The 18,851-nt window shown below is 35.1% G+C and overlaps 1 protein-coding gene across 7 annotated transcripts in view; it reads left to right on the forward strand.

Moving 5' to 3' along the window:
• Window positions 1-18,851, forward strand: part of Stag2 (STAG2 cohesin complex component) — a 145,155-nt gene that overhangs the window by 47,481 nt on the left and 78,823 nt on the right. For all 7 annotated transcript variants that reach the window (XM_060375190.1, XM_060375188.1, XM_060375192.1 and 4 more), the window contains 3 exons: window positions 6,689-6,828; window positions 11,577-11,655; window positions 17,343-17,507. In XM_060375190.1, coding sequence (XP_060231173.1) covers window positions 6,785-6,828; window positions 11,577-11,655; window positions 17,343-17,507 — 288 coding nt within the window. In that variant the 5' untranslated portion in view covers window positions 6,689-6,784. The remainder of the gene's footprint in view (window positions 1-6,688; window positions 6,829-11,576; window positions 11,656-17,342; window positions 17,508-18,851) is intronic.

Raw genomic sequence — 18,851 nt, forward strand, 5'->3', positions numbered from 1 at the left:
TAGACCACACCTGGCTAGGATATTTTCTAGGTCTATCCATTTGCCAGCAAGTTTTATGATGTCCTTGTTTTTAATAACTGAGTAGTATTCCGTTGTGTAAATGTACCACATTTTCTTTATCCATTGAGGAACATCTAGATTGTTTCTGGCTATTATGAATAAAGCTGTTATGAACATAGGTGTGCAAGTGTCTTTGTGGTATGGTGGGGAATCATTTTGGTATATGCCTAGGAGTAGTGTAGCTGGATCTTGAGGTAGAACTTGCACCAATTTTCTGAGAAATATCCAAATTGATTTCCACAGTGATTGTAGAAGTTTGTAATCCCACCACCAATGGAGGACAGTTCTTTTTGCTCTGGATCCTTGCCAGCATGTGCTTTCACTTGAGTTTTCGATCTTAGCCATTCTGATGAGTATTAAAATGGAATCTCAGAATTGTTTTTGCGTTTCTCCCGTGACTAAGGACATGGAAGATTTCTTTAAGCACTTCTTGGCCATTAGAGATTCCTCTGTTGAGAATTATCTGTTTAGCTCTGTAGCCCATTTATTAATTGGGATGTTAGATTTATTGGTATCTGATTTTTCAAGGTCTTCATATATTTTGGATATTAGTTCTCTGTGAGATGTAGGGTTGATGAAGATCTTTTCTCAGTCTGTTAGCTGCCACTTTTTTCTATTGACATTGTCCTTTACCTTACAAAAGATTTTCACAAGGTCTTTATATATTTTGGATATTGGTTCTCTGTTAGATGTAAGGTTGGTGAAGATCTATTCCCAGTCTGTGGGCTGCCACTTTCTTTTTCTATTGACAGTGTTCTTTACCTTACAAAAGACTTTCAGTTTTATAAGGTTCCATTTATTAATTGTTGATCTTAGACCCTGAACTGTTGGTGTTCTGTTCAGGAGGTTGTCTCCTGTGCCAATGAGTTCAAGGCTTTTCCTCACTGTCTCTCCGATTAGTGCATCTGGTTTTATGAGGTCTTTGATCCACTTGGACTTGGAGTTTTGTGCAGGGTGATAAATATGAATCTATTCGCATTCTTCTACACATAAATATCCAGTTAGACCAGCACCATTTGTTGAAGATGCTTTGTTTTTTCCATTGTATGGTTTTGGCCCCTTTGTCAAAAATCAAGTGTTCTTAGGTGTGTGGGTTTATTTCTGGGTCTTCTGTTCCATTCCATTGATCCACCATTCTGTTTCTATACCAGTATGATGTAGTTTTTAATTACTTTTGCTCTATAGTACAGCTTCAGATCTGGGATGGAGCTACCTTCAGAAGATCTGTTACTGTACAGTATTGGATTTGCTATTCTTGGTTTTTTTGTTTTTCCATTTGAAGTTGAGAATTGTTATTTCAAGATCTGTAAAGATTTGTGTTGGTATTTTGATGGGAATTTTATTGAATCTGTAGATTGCTTTTGGTGAGATGGCCATTTTTATTATTTTAATCCTACCTACCCATCCATGAGCAGGGGAGATCTTTCCATCTTCTGATATCTTCAGTTCTTTTCTTAAGACCTGAAGTTTTGTCATACAGATCTTTCACTTGCTTGGTTGTGTTATGCCAAGATATTTTATATTATTTGTAGCTGTTGTGAAGAGTATTGTTTCTTGATTTTTTTCTCAGTTCATTTAGCATTTATATAAAGGAATTGTACTGATTTTATTAAGTTAATTTTGTATTCAGCCACTTTGCTCAAGGTGTTTATCAGCTGTAGGAGTTCTTAGTAGATTTCTTGGGCTCACTTATGTATACTATTATATCATCCATGAATAGTGACTTTTTGACTTCTTGTTTTCCAATTTGTATCCCTTTTATCTCTTTTAGTTGTTCTGTTGCTTTAGCTAGATTTTTCAAGTAATATATTGAATAGATATGGAGAGAGTGGGCAGCTTTTTCTTGTCTCTTATTTTAGTGGAATTGCTTTAAGTTTCTCTCCATTTAATTTGGTGTTTGTTATTGGCTTGCTGAATATTGCCTTTATTGTGTTTAGGCATGCACCTTGTATCCCTGATCTCTTAGTCTTTTAGCATGAAGGGGTATTGGATTTTGTCAAAGGCCTTTTCAGAATCTAATATGATCATGTGGTTTTTCTCTTCAGTTTGTTTATATGGTGAATTACATTGATGGATTTTCATATGTTGAACCATCCCTGCATTCCTGGGATGAAGCCTACTTGATCATGGTGGATGATGTATTTGATGTGTTCTTGGATTTGGTTTGCGAGTACATTATTGACTATTTTTCCATCAATTTTCATAAAGGGAATAGGTCTGAAATTCTTTGATTCCTTGTGTGGTTTAGGTATCAAAGTGATTTTGGTCTCAAAGAATGAGTTTGGCAATGTTATGTTTCCATTTTGTGGAACAGTTTCAAAGTTTTGCAGAATTCTGTCCTAAAACCATCTGGCCCTGAGCTTTTTTGGGGGGTAGGGGTAGGAGACATTTAATGACTGCTTCTATTTCCTTAGGGTTTCAAGGTCTATTTAAATTGTTTACCTGATATTTATTTAACTTTGGTAAATGGAAACTATCAAGAAAATCATTCATTTCATTTAGATTTTTCAATTTTGTGGAGTATATATTTTTGAAGCAAGACCTAATGATTCTTTGGGTTTCCTTGCTATTTGTTATGTTCCTTTCCTATTCTTTTTTCTTTTTTGTTTTTAAGTTTATGTTCATTGATGTTTTGTCTGCATGTATATATATCTGTGTGAGGGTTTCAGATTCCCTAGAACTGGAGTTGCAAAAAGTAGTCTGTAGCCATATCTGTGCTGGGAATTGAACCCAGGTCCACTGGAATAGCAAACAGTGCTCTTTACAGCTGAGCCATCACTCCAGACCCGGCTTTTTTTTTTTTTTTTTTTTTTCTGATTTTATTGATTTGGATAGTGTCTCTCTGCCTTTTAGTAAGTTTGGCTAAGGCTTTGTCTATCTTGATTTTCTTTGAAGAACCAGCTCCTGGTTTCTTTGATTTTTTTTTTTTTTTGTATTGTTCTATTTGTTTCTAATTTGTTGATTTCAGTCCTGAGTTTGATTATTTCCTGCTTTGTCCTCCTCTTGTGTGTGTTTGCTCTTTGTTTTAGAGCTTTTTGGTGTGCTCTTAAGTGACTAGTATGAAATCGCTCCAATTTCTTTATGAAGGAAGGCACTTAATGCTATGAATTTTCCTTTTAGCACTGCTTTCATTTTTGTCTTATAATTTTGGATATGTTGTGTCTTCCTCTTCACTGAATTCTAGAAAGCCTTTAAATAATTTTTTAAATTTCTTCTTTGACCCAGTGGTCATTGAGTAGAGAGCTGTTCAGTTATGAGTTTATAGGCTTTTTTGTTGTTTCTGATGTTGTTAAAGTCTAGTTTTAATCCAATATTGATCTGATAAGATACGGAGGGTTAATTCTATTTTCTTGTATCAGTTTAGGCTTGATTTGTGACCAAGTATATGGTCAATTTTGGAGAAGGTTCCTGTAATGCTTAGAAAGTATATTCTTTTCTTAAAAAAAGATTTATTTATTATATATACACTATTCTGCCTGCATGTATGCCTGCAGGCCAGAGGAGGACACCAGCTTTCGAGCAACCATGTGGTTGCTGGGAATTGAACTCAGGAGCTTTAGACGAGCAGCCAGTGCTCTTAACCCCTGAGCCATCTCTTTAGCCTAGAAAGTATATTCTTTTGTGTTTGGATGAGATGTTCTATAGATATCAGTTAGATCCATTTGGTTAATATCATCTGTTTCCTTATTTCTCTATTTAATTTCTGTCTTGACCTGTCCACCTGTCTGTTGGTGAGAGTGGGGTGTTGAAGTCTCTCACTATTAATGTGTGGGGTTCTATGTATGATTTTAGCTTTAGTAATGTTTCTTTTATGAAAGTAGGTGCCCTTCCATTTGGGGCATACGTACTCAGAATTGAGATGTCCTCTTGTTGGAGTTTTCCTTTGATTTGAGAATGAAGTGTCCTTCCCCATCTGTTTTGATTAATTTTGGCCGAATATCTATTTTATTAGGTATTAGAATGGCTACTCCTACTTGTTTCTTGGATCCATTTACTTGGAAAAATCCTTTTCTAGCCCTTTAGTCTGAGGTAATGCTTATCTTTGTTGCTGAGGTATGTTTCTTGTTTGCAACAAAATGATGGATCCTGTTCTTGCATCCATTCTGTGTCTCTTTTATTGCAGAATTGAGTTCATTGATATTGAGAGATATTAATTACCAATGATTGTTAGTTCTTGTTATTTTAATGTTGGTGTTGTTTGTGTGTGTGTGTGTGTGTGTGTGTGTGTTCATTCTTCTCTTTTTGCTGGTGTGGGTTTTTTTTTCCCCTTTGTTTTCTGGTGTAGATAGCATCCTTGCATTGGAATTTTCCTTTTAGAATGTTCTATAGGGCTGGATTTGTGCATAGATATTATTTAACTTTGGTTTTGTAATGGAATGTGTTTTATCTACGGTGATTGAAAGTTTTGCTGAGTATAATAGTCTGTGCTGACATCTATGGTCTGTTAGGATCTCTAAGACATCTGTAAACAGAATGATGGTTCCTATTTATGCATCCATTCTTTTAGCCTATGTGCTTTTATTAGGGAATTAAGTCCATAGATGTTGAGATAATAGTGATCAATGATTGCTAGTTTCTGTTATTTTGATGTTGGTGATTGTAGTGTTTGTGTATTTCTCTTTGGTTTTGATGCAGTGGAGGTATTTATTTCCTATGTTTTCTTGAATGTAGCTGCTTCCTTTGGTTAGGGTTTTCCTTCTGCTATCTTCTGTGAGGCTGGATATGTGCATAGATATTGTTTAAGTTTGATTTTTGTACATTTATAAGCATCACTTTCTTTAGGTTGGGAAATTTTTCTTCTATGATTTTATTGGAAATATTTTCTGGGCTTGGAGCTAGGAATCTTCTCCTTCCATTCTTTTTATTCTTAGGTTTCATTTTTTCATAGTGTCCTAGATTTCTTGGATGTTTTGTGTCAGGAACTTTTTAGATTTTAACATTTTATTTGACTGAGTATCTTCTTTGCCTGAGAGTCTCCCTTTCATCTTTTGTAATTCTGTAGGTGATGCTTGTGGCTATAGTTTCTGTTCTCTTTCCTAGGTTTTCTCTCTCCAGGATTTTCTGAATTCATGTTTTCTTTATTGCTTCTATTTCCATTTTCAGGTCTTGAACAATTTTATTCATTTCCTTCACCTGTTTGATTATATATTCCTGTATTTCTGTAAAGGATTTATTCATTTCCTCTTTAAAGGCTTCTATCATCTTTCTAAGATTTCATTGAAGGTCATTATTTCTTTATTTATTTTTGTACTTCCACTATGTTAGGGTATCCAGGGCTTGCTGTAGTAAGATATGTGAACTCCAGAGGTGCCATATTGCCCTGGCTTTTATTGATTTTTGTTCTTATGCTAGCATTTGGCTTTCTGGTTGTCTCTGGTGCCAGCCAGCCACCTCTGTATTTTTGGTTCCTGCAGGATTCCTGGATGTTCCTGGGGCCAGCAGGCCTCCTTGGGAAGGTGGGCAGATCTGTGGCCTGGACAGTGGAACTGGAGCATAGCTCACAGCTGCTGGCTACGACCCAGAGGGGCTTGGAAGGCATGCATTTGGGTGGGGTGGGGCTGGGGAGTATAACCTGAATATTTCTGGGGCCAGCAGGACTCCTTGGGAATGCAGGCAGAGAACAGTGGCATGGAAGATGGAGGTCGGGGGACATAGTGCAGCTCAAGATTTTACATTTTATATTCTAAGAGATACAGACCTTAGCTTCCGCCTGTTCCCCCTTCTTTCCTGCTATATACCAGTTCTTTGATAGCAGATCATTCTTTCATTTAGGAGGTACCCCTTGAACTTCATAGCTAGAAGTAATCCTTTTCTTATGCCCCGACTTACACTTTTTTTTTAAGACCAGGTGTTTTGCCTTTTTTCCCCTTCTTGTTATGTAGTCCAGGCTGGTTTCAAGCTTATGGTTTCTAGGGTTATAGATGTATACCACCATAGCTAGCGACGGGTAGTATTTTTATTTTTCTTTGACAGTTTTTATTTGTTGTGTTGTAGATCACACTCAAATATGCAGGCACATTGAGGGGACTAGATCAGACCTAACATTTCACCACTTTTCAACACAATATGGCATTATCATGACTGGGCTCAAAAACCAAGTTTTGCTATGTATGTTTTATTAAGGGTGGAAAAACTTGTTTATATCATGTTTTAAAATTATATTTTAAGATATTTTTAAAAGCCTTTTTTAGCCATGTCTTGACACCATCAATAAAATTATAACTTTTAGGGACTTCAGAACTTCAGGACTAGTAAGAGAGCTACATTCTATTTTTATTTAGTGTATACTTATTTACATATAGGTGTATTTTATTTATGTTTTTTATTTATGTACATATACACATGCGAATTGATAGATTAATGGATGGATTGTGAGGCCTGGGGAGCACCAGGTTATAGCGTCATGAGAAATTATAAACAAATTTATGTATAATACAATACTCTCTGATGGTGTATTATTACTGTAGGTCTATAGGAGTTCTTAACATCCAGCCAAATGGAAGAGAACAAAATACTTATTAAAACACATTAAGAGACACTGAGGAATTTAGCTTTTGAGTGTGAATATTTCTTCATGTTTATTGTGGTATATTTATAATGAATATGTCATTTTTTTTCCTCTTTAAAGGAATTGTCTTTCTTAGAGGAACCACACTGTCATTTTACTCACATAAATATATGAATATATTTCTGACATTGGTGTGTTCCAGAAGATGATAAAGAAATGATAGCAGCTCCAGAAATACCAACTGATTTTAATCTACTGCAGTAAGTACTTTGTATTTTAAGAACATTTACATAGTTGTTTTTTCTGTAAAATTGAAATAGTAATTTTGATTAAATTGCTTCTCCATGCGGTCTTAATATATGAATTAACATGTATGTTTTGAAAGTTTTTTCAAAATTGGTATTCATTGATTTTTTTTTAGAACTTTTGTAATATTTTTAAAACTTTACATGTGGTATAATTTATTATTTTATAAATCTATTTTTAGTTATATGTTTGTGCATGTGTCCATAATGTGGGTATATGAATGTGTATGCAGTTGTCTGTTAAAGCCTGAACAAAGCACCAGATTCTCTCTCAGCTGGAGTTACTGGAAAGTGAACACTGCAAGAGGACACATGCTTTTAACTACTGAGCCATCTCTCCAGCCTCTACTATTAGGTTTTTTTTGTTTGTTTGTTTTGTTTTTTTATCTGCAGTTCTGAATCCATTGTTGGCACTGTGAATCCATTTTTGGCACTGTGAGGCCTTAGTTACTGTTCTCTTGCTGTAAAGAGACACCATGTCCATGGAAAGTCGTATGAAAAAAATCATATAATTGGAGGCCTGCTTATAGTTTTAGAGATTTAGTCTATGATCATTGTGGCAGGAAGTAGACTGTCATGGCAGTGTAGTAGTAGTATTGGAGAACTTTACATCCGGATCTGCAGGCAAAAAGGGAGAATAAGAGGGAGAGACTGACTGATTGACTGCACCTGGGGTGGATTTGGGATTTCAAAATCCCCCAGTGACGTATCTCCTCCAACCAGACTACATCTCCTAATCTATCTCAAACAGTGTTAATATGTGAGGACCAAGCATATGTGCCTATGTAGGCCATTTTCATTCATACCATCACATAGTACTAGTTGTTTTGAGGAAGAATATCAAGATTATTAAAACATTCAGTCATTTAATTAGTAAGAAATAATACCATACATTAGTACTTAGATTTCAGTGTCACGTTTTTTTTTATTAAATTAAATGAATGTAAGACATCTCTACCATTTGTTGCAGAAACAAGTTATATACATGCATATTGGTCTAGAGAAGATGTTTAAATACTTGACCACCCACCTACCTACATCTCCGTTTCTCTATCCTGTCTTTAAAGTTATTCCCATTTCTGAGGCTGAAGAGATGGCTAGTGGTTAAGAGGACTTATTTGCAGATCCTCTAGTTTCAGTTCCCAGTACTTATGTGGTCACTTAAATTATCTGTAACTCTGGTTCCAGGGGATCTGATACCCTCTTTGGGTACCAGGCATGCTCATGGTGCACAAGCTTACATACATTTGCACAAAACACTAATACATATAAAACAAAGAAGTGTAAAAATCATCACCTATATTCTTGAGTCTGCTTTTATTGTAATACACTTTGCATTATTTACTTTTGGGAATAGTAGCTCTTGAAGTATTTCTTTTTGCTGGGAATAAACTGAATGCCACCATGCCTAGATAGTAAGTTGAAGAGATGGTGACATTTTGGGGCTATACAGTGAGACCCTGCCTATGTAGGAGTCATTTTATTTGCATACAGTTGAGTCTCAAAAAAACTGTAGTCCCAGCTGATCTACACCTCAACAGAGATCTGCACACATCTGCCCCTCAAGTGTTGGGATGAAAGTTATGCATCACTGTGTGGGTGAAAGAGCTGTTTTATATTTAGTAGTAGTTCATGAGGTTTCTGAATTAAAAGTAAGACTTTAGATTGCTTATAGCTCTGTTTACCTTTATTTTACATACAATTTCTTTTATATTCTTCATGGGGCTAGATTTAGTAGAAAAAATTTGATGGATAAAAATATTGACTGCAGTACATGTTGTACATGGCAGCCAGTTTCTACCTTTATTAGTAGGTAGCTTTTCATATTTTTAATAACTTTTGTTTGGTGGAGATTATGAGTCTATTGGGATTTTGCGACTTTTCCTCAAGGTTCTAGGATTAAACCCAGGTCCATATGTATACTAGTCAAGTTATTTACTATTGAGTTACAGCTGTTGTCCCCAAAATTATGTTTTTGTTTTGAGACTGAGTCTCATGTAGCCTAGCCTGGCCTTAAATTCACTATGTAGCTGATGATCTTGAATTCCTGAAACTCCTGCTTGTCAGATGCTTGGGTTAGAGGCATATATGACCACATTCATTTTTATGCATTGCTAGGGATTGAACCCAGGCATTGTAGAGAAGTATCCTGCTGAGTCACATTTTCAGCCCAAATTGTGATGTTAATTGCAGAGTGTATTTTTCTATGCTTTAAGGTTTCTAAGACAAAACAGCATCTTTAGTGAGCCATATTCCAAGTTTTGCATTTTTTTTTTTTTTTGTTAAAGGAAATATTAGACCAGGTTTAGTGGTACATACTGGTGATCCCAGCACTCATGATGTAGAGGCAGAAAAATTGGCAGTTTGAGGCTTACATAATGAGCGCCTGCTTACAAAAACAAAACAGTCTCCCAAGGAGCATATTCTTGTTAAAGATACGACCGTATATTAGGACCTTATACTGTAAGGAATTAAGACAGGCATGCCTGCTTTTATTAGCTCTTATTTTAAGGTTAGGAAGCAAGAAAAAAAATGCAATTATGTCGATCATGATTCAAGATCATTAAAAAGTTTATATTGTAGATTAGAATATTGATATATAATACTTTAAATAATTTACAGGATATCATATCTGTAGGATAATGGATAATGACAGTCAGTGGAAGTAGAAGAGATAATAGTATTTGCTTGGGATGTGAGATTTTAGGGACAGTAACGAACAGAAAATTCAGTTCTGGTATTAGTAGATTAGTCCTGTTTCAAACTATTGAAGAGTTATCTCAGTTTTTTTGTCAACATATTAATTGATCTAGACTAGTGTTCATTTAGCCTTAAGACATTGGACAACAATGGAGTTAAGACAGACTAGGGGGAAAAATGCTGTTCGGGGGTAACTTTAAATTCTTATTCTCATAACCTGATTTGATTTTCATTAACATGTTTTTTTGTTTGTTTGTTTGCATGTTTTGTTTCTAATGGCTTATTCTTGTGATTTGGACAGTTGGGCGCAATAGAACTTTATTATGCCTTTGATTCTTCTGTGGCAATTGGGGTATTTTGAGGGCTACTGTTCACACAATTTTTTAACAGTTGCTGAGCCAAGAGTTGGTGTTCCCCAAGTATCTGGGAACAAAAACCAATCTAATTTATGTATAAAGATAATTGGAAATGTTTTAATTTCTTTGCCATGCTATATGCATATATAAAACATGAGTGGCAAACATCTTTTAAATTTCATGGTTACGATTATATTTGTCATTGAGTTTTTGGTGATCATTTCTCAGAACTTTCCTCTCACCATGATAGAACATAATTAGAATTCCCATTATCATCAGTAAATTGCTTAAGTTACTTTGTAGGTAAGTGCTATAAATAGTAATTTTTCTCGAAGTATCTTCTTTTGAGGGTTGTTGATTTTTTTGGTTTTTGGAGATAGGGTTTCTGTGTGTAGCCTTGGCCATCTTGGACTCACTTTTTGGGCCAGGCTATCCTCGAACTCACAGAGATCTGCCAGCTCTGCCTCTCCTCATGCTGGGATTACAGGCATGCACCATTGCACCTGGCCTCCTGGTAGTATCTTAACCATTACTGTAGATTTATGAGGTAAACTTGCTAACTCATAATGTCTGGACAGCTGGTAATATGGTAAAGAAATAGAAATGGAAGGAATGTAGAGAGGATTAGCTTTATAAGATAGTCTTTCCATTTCCTTCCATTTATTTTTAGGCAAAACTGACTCTGCATTTACACATTTTCAGTGGTTATACCACTATCTATCATGGTGGCTTTATTGTAAAACCCAGTGTTTTATATATACATAAAACAATGTATGTCTTGCTTTAACTGTTTGAATTAGGTAGGGTTAGTTTACCCATGATCATGCACATGAAGCATAAAGAAAGAACCATGTGTGTTAATTGAATTTATGTTTAATTTAAATCAGTTTCATTAATGTAGATGAGAAAATGCAGTTAATACAAAGTATCCCCATCCCTACAAACAAGGGTCACTTTGTTAAGACTGTAGTTTTGTATGTTGAAGGTTAGCTTGAAAGATTCCATTCTTTCAGTGTATATTGTGTTATAGATGAGAACACTGAGATTCTATTTCTAAAAGATCACTGCTGTTAGCTGAGTGTGGTGATATATGCCTTTAATCCTAGCACTTGGGAGGTAGAGGCAGATCTCTGAGTTCAAGGCCAGCATGGTCTACATAGTGAGTTCTGGGACAGCCAAGGCCAAACAGCAAAACACGACTTGGGGGTGGGGAAGAGATCATTGCTATGCAGTGCTAAAATTTATTCTCCTGTTTTAGTTCATGATTTATAGTATTCTTTGTAATTTTCCATATAGTCTTACATATTTGGTAATGTTCTAAGGTTTATTTTATGAAACTATATAAGTTGCTTTGAGTAATAATACTGAGTTTTTATTAATTAAATTTCTTCTTTGATTACTTTAAATGTACTTTTCTTTGATTAAAATGTATATAGTACATTCTGTTTATGTTTACCCTACATCCTCTCTTTCTACTCTAGTCATCTCCTCCTTCTCCCCACAGTACCCTTTTCCACATCTATAAGTTTGTTTTATTTGTTACCCACTGATTTGTAATGAGTCAGCCATGTATATCTTTTAAGATAATGTTGAACAATTGGAAACATCATTTACATTTCTAAATATTTGCTTATCTTTTTGTCATAGGGAGTCAGAAACACATTTTTCTTCTGACACAGATTTTGAAGACATTGAAGGAAAAAATCAGAAGCAAGGCAAAGGCAAAGTATGTATTATTTATGTGACTTTGTTTTTTAAGGTGTGTCTGTATGTCCTTAACTGAAAGAAAATTTTATCCTTCAAATATGGCTTTTTAGGGCTCACAGGTGTTTGATAAATCTGAGTATTCATTTTTTAATGTTTTCAGACTAAATAGCCCTTTGAGTAGCTGTATATAGTATACTTTAGTTGAAATTAATGATGCATTGTTTCTAAGAGTTCATTTTATAAAGTACAATATGCTAAGCAAAATGTGGTATCACTACTGGTTTGATTTCCCTATAAATCTATTATAATGTTGTCTTAAATATAAACCCAGAGCGCATAAACTTCCTCTACTGCTATATTCTGCAGATGTAACCAAGTTATGTCTATTGGGTTACTAGTGAAAATCATTTCATCCTGTGTACATAATGTCAAAGATGAAAACTAACAAAGTTTTTAATTAGTATAGAGCAAATTTAGAGTATGACTAAGTAAGTAGAAAGCTGTGGGTAAACTTGGTAAATTAAATTGTTAATTTTTTTCTTTGCTTTTTTTTCCTTTGTTATGTTTTATTTTGTTTTTATTCCGGGGTTTTACTATGTAGCTTAGGCATGTTGGCATGCCTTAAGCTGGCTATGTGGCCCAGGCTGGAATGAACTTGTGACGTCTCTTATTTACTTTCCAGTGATGAGATTATAGGTGTGTATTACCATGTTTGAGTTCAAAATGAATTTTATATTGATATTTTTATGACATTTGGACAAGTGTAACTGTATAGAACTGTGCAGTGAACTTTTCCCATAATCCTATGAGCCAGAGGATTTATAACTTAGACATTTTAAAGAACCTGACGCATGTTCATTTCTTATTTACAGTTTTGACTGTAACTTGGGGAGGAAAGAGTTTTATGTCAGCATACAGTTTCACATTATACTCAATGATTGAGGAAAGTTAGGGTAGGACCTCAAATACGGCAGTAGCCTTATTATAGGAGCTTGTGTGTAGCATTCCATGGAGGAATGCTACTTAGTGGCATGCTCAGGTTGCTTTCTTACAGTACTCAGGACATCCAGCCAAGTAGTGCCACTGTCTACAGTGAGCTGTGTCATCCTATATCAATCATCAATCAAGAAAATGCACTACAGGCTTTCTAATAGGCCAGTTTGGTGGGGGCATTTGTTTTTCAGTTGAGCTCCCCTCTTTTAAATGACTCAGGATTGTGTGAAGTTCAAGTAAAACTAGCCAGCAAAATGTGTATGTGTGTGTGTGTGTGTGTGTGTGTGTGTATATATATATATATATATATTTGCATATGTAATTTTATTGAAATGGAACCCTACTATGCAAACTATTTATAATGTGTATCCAAAAGTCAATGATAAGCTTCAGTGACTTTATCAGTGAATATAAATATATTTTAAATGATTTTATAGCATCACATTTTATACATAGGACTTAAATTATTTAACAAGACGTTGGAAAAATTTTTCAGTCCCATGATCCACTTGCTTATAATTTTGTGTGTTTAGTTCCTTAAAAAAAATTAGAAATTTAAAGGACAAGATGTGAATGTGAGTGACAGTGATATCTTATAAATATTAAACAAACAAATCTGTAATTCTAGTGAGCAGAATATGATCATTCACTATTAAATAGTAAATGATACTTATTCTACTTGTTCTTTATTCTACTTTTTACTATGATTTAATTAGCAAGTTGAGATAAGGAGCCCTCATGACATTTGAATAGATAGGGTACTCTAAAGACTTCTGGGTTTTGTTTTGCCCCTTTTTTTTTTTAATGGTTCTAGGGATTGAGTCAAGGGCTCTCATACACTAAACATGCTCTCTATTGTTATGTTCTACCCTAAGCCTAAAGTTTTTTTTTTTTACCCTAAGTTTTTTTTTTCTCTTTTGTGATATAACTTATTTAACTTAATAGCCAGTGCTATAGATGATGTGTTAGTGGCCAGATCAAGGATTTATTATAATAAAGGCAACTGCATTTTAACACTTTTGTATATGTTTTAGGTGCTGTTTTAATAATTATACATACATACACATACGTACATACGTAAGTGTTTATGCATAAAACCTTATTTAATACCAAAATAAATTACAAAAGTTGAATATGGAGTGGTGTTTCAGTGGTTACAAGTGTGTACTGCTTTTCTGGAGAACACCAATTTGATTCTCAAAATCAACATCTTGTGACTCATAGCTGCCTGTAAATCTGATTCCAGAGGAATCTGGTGCTTCTGGCTTTTCTAGGCACCTCCATCCATGTGCAGATACCCACCATTATCCATGCACACAAGTGAAAAAGGAAGTCTTGAATATAAAACTTGGTATTTTTATAGATATCACCTGAAATTTAGAGACTTCAGTGGTTAAATGAAGTCAATGGTTAAATGATCTGAATCCATTTCTTTACTGATTGCTTACTAACTACCCCCAACTCTTTTAAAAGGAATTTTATAATAAAGCTATACCCAGGTTAGCAAGTTTATTAATATTATTATTTTTATTCTTCATGGAGACAGAGTCTCATGGAGACTTTGTAGCCTATGTTAGCCTTGCACTTAATTTTGTAGCCAATGATGGCTTCTGATCCCCCTTTTTAAAGTGTTAGCATTATAGGTATATGTGACTACATCAAGCTTTACTTCCTGTATTTCCCTTATTTAACCATATGTTTTCCTTAAGCACTGTAGATCCATTGAAGCATTCTATTTATTTTTAAAAAAAGATTCGTTTATTATGTATATGAGTGCTGTTCTGCATGTACACTTGCATGCCAGAAGAGGGCATCAGATCACATTATAGATGTTTATGAGCCATCGTGTGGTTTCTGGGAATTAACTCAAGACATCGGGGGAAAAACAAATACTGCTCTTAACCACTGAGCCATCGCTTCATCCCCCATTGAAGCATTTTAATTATACTATTTTTTTTTCTTAGTGACCAAACATAGTTACACACATAATACACAATTTTAATGTATATGATTTTGTTTTTACTATTAGCTTTTTAAAAACACATTTTAATGTACTCTGTGTAGGTTTGTTTTAGCATTATCTCTGAAATTCGTTTACTTGGTACACACCTTTTCATTTTACAATTAAAATTAATGATTTAAGCTGATTTCTGTAACAGAATCAACTAATATGTAATATTAGTATATTTGTTGAAATAACTATTAAGCATAGTATGGTTTTCGCTAGGTTAGTAACATAAGCCTTTAATCTCAGTTACTCAGGAGGCTAAAGCAGGTGGATTGCAAGTTCATTCCTACTTATTTACCTAGGAAATGATATAGCAAAATTGTGTCTTAAAATAATGGTAGAAAGGATTGGAAGTGTACCTTAATGATAAGGGCTTACCTTACATTGGTGACACCCTGAGTCCGTACCCATTACCACAAAACAGCAACACTAAAAAGAAATGAACAACAACAAAAACTCCAAACCAGTATAGGATGTTCGTGGACTACTGAAGGAGAAAGGACCCTTTATAGAGTGATAGGCAAACATACACAGAGTTTCTGTGGAAAATGCATTTGTAGGCTTGACTCTAGATCAAAAAATTATAGATTATGGTTTGCTTTTAGACTGTCCATTATAATGCTTTTTTTCAATGTATTTATCTAAAAATAAAAATAAAGAATATGTGGCAGAAATATTTCATATTTAGCTATGTTGGTTAAGTTTAACTGTCAACTTGACACTTATTAAACTTACCTGGGAAAGAGTAGTAATGAGGAAATAAATAAGTAAGTTGGCCTGTAGACATATCTTGGGGAATTTTCTTGATTGTAAAATGATATAGGGAAACCCAACACATCTGAGCAGTGGTTCTAGGTCCTTTCCATTCATGGCCATTTGTTGTCAGATATTAATATTTACTCTTGATTTATCTTTTAGTTAATCAGTGATTATTCCTAAACCAGATGTATAACCAAATCACCATATAGAGACTAGGATTTATTTAATTAACCTAGAGCACAATGCTGGACAACAGTTATTCCATCCTAAACCTCCAAGCCCGCATAGTTTCCTACCATTCAGATTTTCCAACATTATACTTGCTTGTAGTCATATCTTAGGTTCAGTTCATCTCTCCTTGTGGTTTGAAGTCCTCTTCTCTCAGACCTCTCCTAGTCCTCTCACGCTTCTGCCCCCACCTCCAAACTGCCATGATGTCCCACCCTATTCTCTCCATTGCACCGCACTGGCTGGTTGTTTTATTGACAGTATAGAGAACAAATCATGGTATGTTTACAAGTAAGCATCACAATGCAATATCCAGATTGAAACCTGAGAGTGGGGTAGAGAAATCAGCATTTGAATGAACAAGGGTAAATTGTATACATTCCATGAGAACATTATACCAACGATTTTTGGATGGTACATCAGTTTCTGCAGGACCCCCTGTGCCCAGGTGTTTTTGGCTCTGTTGTTCTCTTTGTGTAGTTCCTGTCCCCTCCAGGTCTTTCTATCTCCTTCTTCTTCCATAAGGTTTGCGGCACTCTGCCCAAAGTTTGCCTATGAGTCTCAGTATCTCCTTCAATACTCCGGTGGGTAGAGTCTTTCAGAGGTACTCTTTGAAGGCTCCTGTCCTGTTCCTTGTCTTCTCCTACTTCTATTGTCTATCCTGTTTCCCCTTCTGAGGATTCATCCTCTTCCCTAGGCTTCTCCTTGTTGTTTAATTTCTTTAGGACTATAGATTTTGGACTGTTTATCCTATATTATATGGCTAATAATCACTTATATATCATGTACATCTTTCTGCTTCTGGGTTACATCACTCCGAATGATCTTTTCTAGTTCCCATCATTTGCCTACAAATTTCATGATTTTCTTCCTTTTAATTGCTGAGTTTTTCAAACTTTGTTTATATGTTGAGTGCTTTTAATGCTGTGATATGATAAAATCAAATTCAATAGATTCAATTCTAGGAGATTTAGATCTTAAGTAACATTTTCTGAATTTCTTCTCATACAGAAGTGATAATTAAAGCAATTACTTTATTCTGAGTATATTTATAATGAATAATTTCTGTTTTCATTATCACGGCAACCCTGTGAGGTAAGCGTAGTTTTATCTTCCACTTTACAAACTGGAAAATGAATTTCTCTCTTATATTTCTCTTTTTTCCTTCTTCTTCCCTCATTTTCCTTCTCTTTTTTTCTCCTCTTCCACATGTAAGCCTAAATACAAAGTCTGTGTCTTTGTATTTAAGAGTGTGAGTTTTCTTGATGCTTGGACTGAAGGTCTTGTATATACTAGTCAAGTCCTCTGCCATTCAACTGCTCTGCAACTTTAGTCCAAAGCTGTGTCTTGAGTAATTTTTCTATTGTTATTTTTTCTCTCCTAAATTTGTTATGGAGCTTGTCTTGAATCCATGGTCCTCCTGCCTCAGACTCTTAAATGTTCAGATGGGAAAAAAGGGGGTGGAGTGATGTGTGGATAAGCAACTCGTTCAAAATCACTCAGCTAATACGAGTGGTCATTTGTGCCTATAGTTTGTTATCAGAGGCTGTGCTAAAATGATCATGTAACTTTCTCATATATAAATGGCATTCTTCTATGTATCAAGTGTAACCATGTTATAATTGTGTGTTTTATCAGTGGCTTTCTGTTTTTGTTTTGAGCTCTTCAGAACAGTGAGGGTGATGCAAGTTAATCAAGTTTTTTTGTTGTTGTTGCAGACTTGTAAAAAAGGCAAAAAGGGTCCAGCAGAAAAGGGTAAAAGTGGAAATGGAGGAGGAAAACCTCCTTCTGGTCCAAACCGAATGAATGGTCATCACCAACAGAATGGAGTGGAAAACATGATGTTGTTTGAAGTTGTTAAAATGGGCAAGAGTGCTATGCAGGTAACATTTATGATGTTCTTTGAAGTTTATTTGTGCATTTTAAACTCTAGTAACAAAAATGCTGCACTGATTTTTCCTTTCTTTAAAATAGCTATTTGTGTGTATCCTTCCCTAGCCTCCATGCGTGTTTGTCTTTGTCATATGTGTGTACATGTGCATGCGTGTATATATTCCATGTGTAGAGGTCAGAGAATATCTTGACAAAGTTATTTTTCTCGTTGCATTTTTATGAGGTCTTGAAAGACTAAACCTAATATGGCCAGCTTTGCTTGCCAAGTGCCTCTCCCCACTAAGGCATCTTGATGGCCTTCTTTTTTTAAAAAATTTATTCATTATTTTTTGTGTAAGTATGGCATGTTTGTGCTACTGTCACTGTGTGTAACCCATGATTTTTATGTGGAGGGCAGATGAGAACTTTTAGGAAGTAGTTGGTTTTCTGTACACTGTGGGTTCCAGAGATTGAACTCAGGTTTTTACGTTTACATGGCAAGCACTTTGGCTCACTGAACTGTTTTGCTGGCTCTTCTTGATTTTTCTAATCATGTTTTATAAAGTTGACAACTATGACTGTATTTATAATACCTTTGATTAGGTGGTTACTGGGACTCTTAACTTAGAGCCATTTTATATTCTAGGCATCTATTTTAACCACTGTACTACATCTCTAGGTCTGTGTCTTTGTATTTAAGAGTTTTCTTGATGCTTGGACTCAAGGTCTTGTATATACTAGTCAAGTCCTCTGCCGTTCAACTACAACTTTAGTCCAAAGCTGTGTCTTGAGTAATTTTTCTATTGCTATTTATTCTCATTTTTAATGACTTGATGCAAGAAATAATTGACATTGGGTTTGACTATGAAAATTCATGTTTTTCAGGATTTATATAGCTGCCATTAACATATGAAGTCTTAGGGGCTGGAGAGATTCTTAGTGGTTAAGGGCACTTAATTACTCTTGCAGAATGTCTTAGTCTTTCTTCTACCTCTATGAAGAAATACATTGACCACAGCAACCGTTCTAAAGGAAAGCATTTAATAATTAGTGTTTGCTTACAGTTTCATAGTTTTAGTTGATTATGTTCATGGTCGGGAGCATGGTAGCACTCAGGCTACCTGAGAGTTCTTCATCTGGATCCAAAGGCAGCAGGAAGTGAAAAACACTTAAGCATGTCTTGGAACATATGAGAGAGAACTTAAAGCTCACGCCAGTGACTCACTTCCTCCAAGGCCACACTTACTTCAACACAGCTATACCTCCTGTTGGTGCTACTCCCTTTGAGCCAAGCTTATGGCGACCATTCTTACTCAAACCACCGTACAGAGGGTCTGGGTTCAATTCCCAATGCC

Source organism: Meriones unguiculatus, chromosome X (assembly GCF_030254825.1).
Source record: "Meriones unguiculatus strain TT.TT164.6M chromosome X, Bangor_MerUng_6.1, whole genome shotgun sequence".
NCBI classification, from domain to species: domain Eukaryota; kingdom Metazoa; phylum Chordata; class Mammalia; order Rodentia; family Muridae; genus Meriones; species Meriones unguiculatus.